Source organism: Stegastes partitus, unplaced genomic scaffold (genome assembly GCF_000690725.1).
Source record: "Stegastes partitus isolate 25-593 unplaced genomic scaffold, Stegastes_partitus-1.0.2 Scaffold184, whole genome shotgun sequence".
Lineage (NCBI taxonomy): Eukaryota > Metazoa > Chordata > Actinopteri > Pomacentridae > Stegastes > Stegastes partitus.
This window is the reverse complement of record NW_007577915.1, coordinates 17,980-27,155: the sequence shown is the minus strand read 5'-3', so window position 1 is coordinate 27,155 and position 9,176 is coordinate 17,980. Positions and strand designations below refer to the sequence as shown.

Sequence of the window (9,176 nt, the reverse complement as noted above, 5' to 3'; positions counted from 1 at the left end):
TCCGTTGATGTGGAGGAGCTTTGAGGCTGTGAGTGCTGCTGGGAACGGATCTGTTGTTACCAGAAGCTGCATCTTGCGGTTCAGCTGCTGACGTTCTGTCATCTTGATAAGTGATGAAGAAAAGTGTTGACCTACTTTCTGGAGACCAATCTTTTAGCTTCACTGGGTTCTTCTTCATCGTGCTAATCATCTCCTGCTCGTTGAACACTTGTTCTTGTTCTTCTGCTTCCTTAGAATGAATTCAACAAACGGCCTCTGACTGGTTTAGTTCTCTAAACTTTGGATGGCGTCTCTTCACTCGTCTCAGTCTGGAGCGGACCTTCTCCTCCAACACGTGAACCAGACGTTTACAGCCGAGCTGAGGCCTGATCTGTGGCCACCATGACTGTACGGAGGTGTTTCAGTTCTGACAGAACTCATGGAGCTGACGCACAGAGAACAGACATTTAAGGTTCTGGACTGTTTGTTTCCTCCAGAAATGACTAAAATCAGTTTTAACGAATGAAGCTGGAAATTCAAGTGTGACTCGGTGGTAATTTGTCTCCTGGTTCACCTCCTAATGAAATCCATAAATGGCGTCATACAACCTGCAGACACGAAGCACAGAGCGCCTCACGGAGGAGCCGGTCCGGGATGCATTGAAATGAGCTGCTCTGCCCGGCCGGCTCATTCTGGCTGCAGCACATGCAGCTCTGCCGTGTTGCGTTGGCTGTAAAATCCTGCAGCCAAGCGTCTGAAACCCGAGCAGGTAGAAGTGAAAGCATCAGTCAGACACGATACTACTGCAAGAAGGAAGTCAGTTCTTCAGTAACTCTTGCTGGACGGCTGACACTCTCATCACATTACTGGGAATCAGATACCAGAGTTTCCTAAACATTGTTGTAACCTGAAGCTGAATGACTGAAAACCACAACGTGAGTCTTACAATCACAACATCCAGTCAGTTCCAGTATGAACACACAGCTTCTCTGGAAATACACTGAAGTTCAGAGTCAGCAGGATGAGGCCCGTTGCGTAGGAGCCGGTTCTCAGAATGAGTTCGCTGCTCTGAAGTCTGCGTCACATTAGTAAGTGTGTCAGGTTCAGCGTTCAGGATGTGGTTTCCGTCTGTCGTCCTGCAGCTCGTCACACTTCAACATCCGGATCGAGGTGTCTGAGACGCACCGAGACCGCTCTGCTGAGCCTGGAGTTTCACTTCTACAACGCAAATAAACTTCTAATAAAGTTCTAGTTTAGAGAATATGCAAATGTGTGCCCGCCTCCCTCAGAGCTGCTGGTGGCGTCACAGGAAGCCGTGGGGGGATGTTGGACTGAGATAAGCTGCGACCTTCAACTGTACGACTTCAAAGCAGGAACAGTCACTGCTTGAATTCAGTCTGAGAACAAAGTGTGAGAGAAACAGTGACACAACACACCCACACAGGTGACGTGTTGGACTCACCTGCTCTGTAGGATCCACGCTTTGATCTCCACCACACCAACAGAAGAATCAGCACCAGCAATGTGAGCACGAGTCCCGACCACAGACCAGCAGGCAGCATCCACGGACAGTCTGAAAGACAGAGGGTTCAAAATGAAGCCGGTCCGAGGCCCGACACGGAGCTGCAGGTTTCAGACACCAGATCCGACTCACCGAGGTTCTTCTCCTGAAACATAAACTGTATCCTGGTAACCACAAAGAAAGTGATGATGAAGTGCTGCTCTAGTTTCCTCATTTGTTCAATTTAGGAAAAAAAATCCATCAGTTCCCCCCAGAACCTCCTCAGAACATCTGGTTCTGTATCTGCAGTGCCTTCATCTACTGACCAGAGTTCTACCTTCAGACTGTGAATGTTCCAGAGGTCCAGGTCCTTGAAGTCCACAGAGGAGGGTCCAGATTGATCCCTCTAATGGACTTTTTCCATCATTTCTGAGCCTCAGAACTTCATCAGTACCGCAGATAGACACATGACATTTAGGAGGAAGAACACATCTGGGTTCTGCTAGAACCTGACACCAGATCAGTTCTACATCCATCCAGGTGTCTCAGTCTGAACCCTGGACCTGGTTCTGTTCATGTCCTCTGTCAGCAGCTGGTAGCATCAGTATTATGGGATGGATCATAGTGGTACCAGTTTAACGTCTATGACACAGAGTCACAGAAACAATCAGTGGTACCCTGGATGTGGTTCTGGTTCTGATCAGTCACCAGAGGAGAGAGTTTCTATAAAACAACCAGTCACAGAAACATTTATCTTCTCTCTGGTCTCATGGTTCTGACTGAGTCCTGCTGAGAGAAGACGTCTCTGAGTTCTGTCTCCTCCTTCATGTGGTTCTGGTTCCACAGAGCTGCAGGACTTTATGTTGAAACGTCAGCCTCAGTGAAGGAACATGAGACAGAAGCTAAAACCAGCGAGAACGTCCTGCTTTTACCGCTTATCTTCCACGTTTTTATCAGTAAATGGTGAGTTACTGCTGCTCTAATCTGGTTTCTCTCTCATGTGAGTAACACGATGAAATAACCTGAACACTGAGCCAGAGATCGTTTCCACGAATCTGTTCAGCTTCACTTCCTTCTCAGTGACCCGTCACATGACACACAGGACATGAGGTCAGCAGGAAGTCAGCAGGTCACTGCAGATCAGAACATCTGATGAGCTGCACAGGTTGAACTTCACAGAGTTCAGGATCTAAGAATAAAACCTAAAACGCTGAAGTGAAAACTTTAGACGTACGAGATTTGAAGCCTCCACAGACGGCGTCGGTTTTGGAGGTTCCAGGAATCCTGGGGACTCTTCCATAGTCTTCACAGCTGAAACATCATGCAGACGCAGAAATTAAAAGCTGCTCAGAAACAGGAAAACAAAACCAAAGTCCCTCAGCAGGGATTCAATGCAGTTTCTGGATGTCTGTAGATTAAATAAACTGAAATGTTTCAGCAACCGATGCGTCAAAAATGCCGAAAATCTCAGAAAAACACTAATTTTACATAAAATTAAAATTCAGTAGAATAATAAAACAATGATCATTTTTAGCCGTAGTTTTAAATGAGATCAGGTTTTTGGCTTTTTAGTGTTTCATGAAGGACATTTACATGAAAATTTGACTGAAATAATCAGGCTGCAAACTGCAGAAAGGTTATTTGTTGGATTTTCTATATAATTATCTAAAAATAATCTGTAGAAAAAATCTTGTAAATGTCAAAATACTGCTGTAAATGTAATTATTGCAAGAATCTAAGTTTAGGTTCTAGCAAAGGTAATAAGAGTTTTTTATGTTTATCTGTATTTAACAGATCTTCAACGTTAAAAACAGGTGAAGTCATAAAATGAGTAGATTTACAAAACATGTAAAATCAGTGTAATGAAACAAATCATTGTTATGATTAAAACAACGTGCTGTTCACTATAGAAAAACCCGTGTATACTGACAAATATATGTATGTATATAAAGGTATATATAATAATATTTTATCTGGGCCCACTGACTTTTACATTCAAGGAAGTTTTTAAAACTACAATTATTAAACCAAAAATATGATTTGAATCACAAGAATATGCTTTTACATCATATCCCATGTAATGAGTTGTACGTGTAGGTTTGTGTGGATTTAGCTTAAAAACTGTAAAATCACAGAAATGAATCCAACAGGTAATAATTAGGACAATAAACGGTTCACTTTGGATCATGTTCTGGACGATATGAGTTTACAAGAAACCTGAAGTAAGAATGAGGTGTGTGATAAATGTGAAGTCTGTTTGATATGACGTCCAACATCAGTGACAGAACCAGAACCAGTGTCTGAGCCGACAGACTGCGGCCTGAACCACAGTGAAGCTCGTGTGGACCCTGAACAGCAGCTGAGTCTGGGTCTGACCTGGTGTGAGGTTTACAGGCTGAATGAAAGTCCGTCACGTTGCTGAAGGTTCCGTCCTCACACGGAGAGCAGATGGTGTTGTTGGTCCGAGTAGCTGCAGAACAAAGGATCAGCGTTACTCTGGTCCTGCTGACGGACTCCGTGTTCTTCCTGACGGGACCTTACTGTACCTGGAACCCGGACTCCTTCTCCTGGAGGGCACTGGGTCGCCGGCTGACAGTGCTCACACTCTGCGTTGCTGCAGTAGAACCCGGACACGCAGTCACACACCGTGTTCTGGGTGGAAGAGCAGTCCTTCGCCGTCCTCTGGTTGTTGGCTGGAAGAACCACAAGACACGTTACCTCCAAGTTCTGCTCACAGCTCCGGCGTCCTGGACCAGACCTGACAGTCGAGTCCAGACGGCTGCTGACGACGGGTCAGAACAAAACGCATGTAAATGGTGACCCGAACTGGAGTGGATTAATGAAGAAACCCTATGAGGAGGTGTTTGTGTTTGGACCTGCGACCACAGAGCAGCCGGTGAGCCTTTTACTGTATGATCCGATTGGACATACATGTGCTCGTGCTCATGCACGTTCATCATTTCATTCAGCTCAGGAAGGTTCTGTCCTGCTGCTTTAAAATGGGACTGGACTCAAACTGAAACTCTTCTGAGCTGTGAAACTATGAACACCGGGGAGTTAAAAGAAGCAGACTTCAGATACAAGCTGCTGAAGTTGAGACGTTGTGTTGAAGCAGAACCACAGACGATGGTCTCAGACCTTCACGTCACACCTTCTCACTCTAAACACCGTCTGAGTTTCATTTCACTGAAACTTGGTTTCAGCTGCTGCAGACGTTTCTGACCAGCGAGAATCTGTGAAGCTGCTTCTGTTAAATGAAACATGGAGACGTCCAGACCTCGGTCCACCAGCTGTGACTTCCTCTGACAGGCTGGAGACACAGCGAGTCTCCAGCTGTCACAGAAACACTCAGTAATGCTGTTTTAAAGCAGAGTTCACCCAGACGGAGCAGAAAGCGGAGGTTCAGGACCACCGTATGAGAGCAGAGCAGCCATAACACTAAATCTACCAATAAACCCACACAAACACATGAAGAAGCAGCAACACGGAGCAAAGGAGAGTAAAAGAGACGACACAGCGGAAAAACTGGAACATAAAAATATGTTTCACCAAGTGATTTAAGAGACAAGTGATCGAAACAAAACGTCCTGAAAGTCTGATTGTTGGTTGGTTTAACTTACAAACAGACCTGGAAATCTAAACTATGAGCACATTTAAAGCTGCTTCAGCAGCAGGCTGCTGGAGACTCACTGGCGCTGCAGCTCCTGCACAGGTAGCACTTGGTGCTGTGGTTCCTGGTGGCTGTGAAGTATCCACGGCCGCACTCGGAGCACTCAGTGGGCTTCGAGCCGTCGCAGTCAGACTTCACGTAGGTTCCTGGTTGAAACAGGGAAACAGGTGTCAGGGTTCAGGTGAGCGAGGAGGCGTGAGGAGAGGAGCAGCGACTGACCTGCAGCGCAGCGGTCGCAGCATCGTCTTCCACTCGGATATTTGTCCTCAGAGCTGCAGCGCATGTTTCCTTGAATGTCGACGTCCTTCTTCTGTCTCTGAAGCTTCAGACTGTTTCAGGTTCTGGCTTTGTTCTGCTCTCTCTCTGTCTCACCTTCTTCTGCTCTTGCTTCGTCTCTTCCTACTCGGTGGAAAACCCCAGTGACCCTGTTCTTCTGTTTCCTCCTGGTTTCCGTCCTCTCAGCGCTGCATGTGTTTCCGTGTAGCTGCAGAGCGAAGCTCAGCAGCACAAAGAGATGTTTCCTCGCTGCTCTACACCCTTTTCCTCTCCATCTCCCTCCATTGTTCCCCCTCAGCCGTCGTCCTGTCGCTGCTGAACTCATGCAGCGCCTGAATGTCTTCCTGTCAGAGTGTTTCTGCAAAAACACGCCACGAATAGATTAAAAATGCAAACGGGTGCAAAATGTGAGAGAGAGAGAGGAAGAGATGGAGAATACAATAATAAGAAAAGGGGAAGCAGAGATTTGAGTTTATTTGCGAGGAGATCCGATCAGATCAGGATGTTCAGACTGAGGTGAGTTTGGACCTTGGGGCCATAAAGCAGCTGTTTGGGTCGATCTGTGTGTTTGTGTTCGGTGGGTTTCATTCGGGTCTGTCTCAGCCTCCTCAGCGTCCTGCTGCTGGCCCAGTCCTCCCAGTGCGCCCTGCTGGGCTGGGTGGAGTCTCCCGGTTATCCCAGCGGCTACCCGCCTCACAGCAGCCTGAACTGGAGCAGGTGCGCCCCCAGAGGCCACACCCTGTCTGTCCGCCTGCTGCACCTGGACCTGGAGGACAGCCAGGACTGTGAGAACGATGCTCTGAAGGTCAGCGGTCCCAGAAACGGCAGCTTCTGTCGCTGTGTTCTGCTCTGACACCTGGTTTCTGGTTCTACCTGTCAGGTGTTCTCCAACGGAGGCCTGATCTCCGTCCTGTGTGGAAACAAAGACTTGGAGGAGCTTCGGTCGGTGGTGAATCCGACCCTGGTGTCGTCTGCGGGCGGCTGCCTCTCCATCACCTTCCACTCCGACTTCTCCAACACCAAGAGACACACGGGCTTCAGAGGCTTCTACACCGTCCAAGGTCCGAACCGCAGACCCAGACGGGTTTCTGTCTCCTCAGCAGAGCTCAGCTGTTGTCAGACTGCAGGAAGGTTAAACCTGCACATGTCCAGCTGCTCACCCTGATGTGAAAACGTTCTGTTCAGTTTTGTGTGATAAATGTTGACGTGGTTCATGTTCAGGATGCTGTTGGTGTGATTTTCAACTTTTCAACAGCAGTTTAATCATTTTAAAAACTGGCCAAATAAACAGCCGGAGCAGCTGTTTCTGACCAACGTCAACACTTTGAGTTGTGCGACTCTCATCTGAGGCCGAACTGGTAAAAGTCACAACAAAGAAAGGTTCTGTTCTGTGCCGATCATGTGACTGGTTGGATCAATGCTGTGTTTGAGATGTGAATCATCAGCTGAGTGTCTCCCTTCTGTCAGACTTCGACGAGTGTGAGGACGACCCCAACAACCAGTGCTCCCAGTTCTGCCACAACTTCATCGGAGGGTACCACTGTTCCTGTCGCCATGGTTACCTCCTGGCCGAGGACAAGCACACATGCACCGGTAACTGAGTAATTAGATTACCACCTAGCACAGCGAAGGGTTAACGCGTCAGAGGAAGAAGCAGCTCGACTGAAAGACGAAGTGAGAACAGGAGAATAGAGGAAGCAGAAGTGTTGAGCAACTGGGTCGGGTCCATTACAGCCGACCCGTGTGTTGAAAGTCTTTAAAAAGGACAGTTTCAGATTAATCTCATTCAGCTTCACTTTTTCTGTCAACCTGAAATCACAGTTCTTCCCTTTAAACTGGAATTCTGATGTTGAAATGGGTCATTTAATGAAAAATCCATCAGTTGCCCCCAGAACCTCCTCAGAACACTTGGTTCTGTATCTGCAGTGCCTTTATCTACTGACCAGAGTTCTACCTTCAGACTGTGAATGTTCCAGAGGTCCAGGTCCTTCAAGTCCACAGAGGAGGGTCCAGATTGATCACTTTAATGGACTTTTTCCATCATTTCTGAGCCTCAGAACTTCATCAGTGCAGCAGATAGACACATGACATTTAGGAGGAAGAACACATCTGGGTTCTGCTAGAACCTGACACCAGATCAGTTCCACATCCATCCAGGTGTCTCAGTCTGAACACTGGACCTGGTTCTGTTCATGTCCTCTGTCAGCAGCTGGTAGCATCAGTATTATGGGATGGATCATAGTGGTACCAGTCTAATGTCTATGACACAGAGTCACAGAAACAATCAGTGGTACCCTGGATGTGGTTCTGGTTCTGATCAGTCACCAGAGGAAACTTTACAAAGTGCATTCTGGGTAACTTTCCAGGCTCATATCAGCATGTGTGATGGTGGTTGGTCAGAACCGGTTCTAGATAATGGAAGGACCGTTTACCTCCAGAACCTACCAGAACCATGTGTGGACAGGACTCAGTCTGAGGGGAAGATGCTTCCTCATCATATTGGAACATTTTTCAGGTTTGGCTGATCAGAATGAGCGACTCCGTGTTCTTCATTCCTTCCAGCAGGACTGAACCAGTGACAGAAGCAGTTTCTACATCTGATGTTCACACAAACAAAACACTGAAGCTGGAAAAACTGGAAACTTTAAGTTGACTTTTAATGAAACCAAGTTGAGGAAGAATCAGAAGGTCTGAGTCTGACAGTAGCTGCAGCTGCTCCAGCTTCAGTGTTTTCTGGGTTTTATCTGCTCCACAGTGAGCTGCTCTGAGGATCTGTCCGGTCAGAACCACGGGGATGTCTCCAGCCCGTCCTGGCCCGGTTCCTACGCGGAGAACGCCGACTGTGTGTCCACTCTGTCGGTGGAGAACCACCAGCAGCTGGAGCTTCACTTCTCCGACGTGTTTGACGTGGAGCAGAGTCCTGACGGTCAATGCATCGACGCTCTCAGGGTGAGTCAGAAACAGAAACGCTTCTCTGACTTCACGTCTCAGCAAACAAAGAGGAAGTTCACACAGGAGTGTCGAAAGCTTGGATTGGACAGCAGCTGACCATCCTTAACGGGAATTTAATCTCTGTGTCACAGGTCGGGGTGTTTTATCCTCCTCTGCACACAGTTCCTGCAAAAAGTTTCAGTTTCACTATCGTACAGCAAATTTCACCGCAAAAAACAACGAAATGTTTCCTTAATTTGACAGATTTTTCCTGATTACATGAAAATATCAGTAAAATGACAACAAACATTCAGAATATGTGACTGTGAATAAAAATCTTTTTTAAGAATATTAAATATTTTTGCCATCAAAAAACTAAAAATACAAATGTGTAGTTACTTCACAAATATTTACTTTAACTTGATTAACTGTGGAACTGAAGAAATTTAAGTTCAATACTGAAAATATTTTTCAGAATATTCATACAATTAGTGACAATTAGCTGATCTGTGGAAGTGGTTGGAGCTTCACCACAGAGCTGACTCATCTGATCTGATGGTATCCATAGAACCAGCTTGTCTCTGCTGATTATGAGTCACTGTGGTTTGTTACAGTGACTCTCAGGCGAACCTCTGTCACCTTTAAAATACTAAAATACTTTCAAATACACTGTTAAGTATTCAGGATGGCTTCAAATATGGCTGCTGCTGCAAAGGACTCAGATTCCCAATCGTCACGATATTTCAGTGTTTTCTGCCATCAGGCAGCAATGTTTTTAGTTAGCTGTAGTTAGCTGTAGTTAGCTGTAGTTAGCTTTAG

General features: G+C 46.6%; 2 protein-coding genes across 2 annotated transcripts in view; one reads left to right on the top strand and one right to left on the bottom strand.

Moving 5' to 3' along the window:
• LOC103356101 (tumor necrosis factor receptor superfamily member 5) overlaps window positions 1-5,765 on the bottom strand; it is an 8,185-nt gene extending 2,420 nt beyond the window's left edge. The window contains exons 1-6 of the mRNA XM_008280150.1: window positions 5,370-5,765; window positions 5,171-5,296; window positions 4,027-4,173; window positions 3,857-3,950; window positions 2,715-2,791; window positions 1,442-1,552 (exon numbers count right to left, since the gene is read on the bottom strand). Coding sequence (XP_008278372.1) covers window positions 1,442-1,552; window positions 2,715-2,791; window positions 3,857-3,950; window positions 4,027-4,173; window positions 5,171-5,296; window positions 5,370-5,433 — 619 coding nt within the window. The 5' untranslated portion in view covers window positions 5,434-5,765. The remainder of the gene's footprint in view (window positions 1-1,441; window positions 1,553-2,714; window positions 2,792-3,856; window positions 3,951-4,026; window positions 4,174-5,170; window positions 5,297-5,369) is intronic.
• Window positions 5,766-5,814: 49 nt separating this feature from the next.
• c1s.2 (complement component 1, s subcomponent .2) overlaps window positions 5,815-9,176 on the top strand; it is a 13,943-nt gene continuing 10,581 nt past the window's right edge. The window contains exons 1-5 of the mRNA XM_008280187.1: window positions 5,815-5,942; window positions 6,030-6,231; window positions 6,307-6,487; window positions 6,894-7,019; window positions 8,182-8,375. Coding sequence (XP_008278409.1) covers window positions 5,815-5,942; window positions 6,030-6,231; window positions 6,307-6,487; window positions 6,894-7,019; window positions 8,182-8,375 — 831 coding nt within the window. The remainder of the gene's footprint in view (window positions 5,943-6,029; window positions 6,232-6,306; window positions 6,488-6,893; window positions 7,020-8,181; window positions 8,376-9,176) is intronic.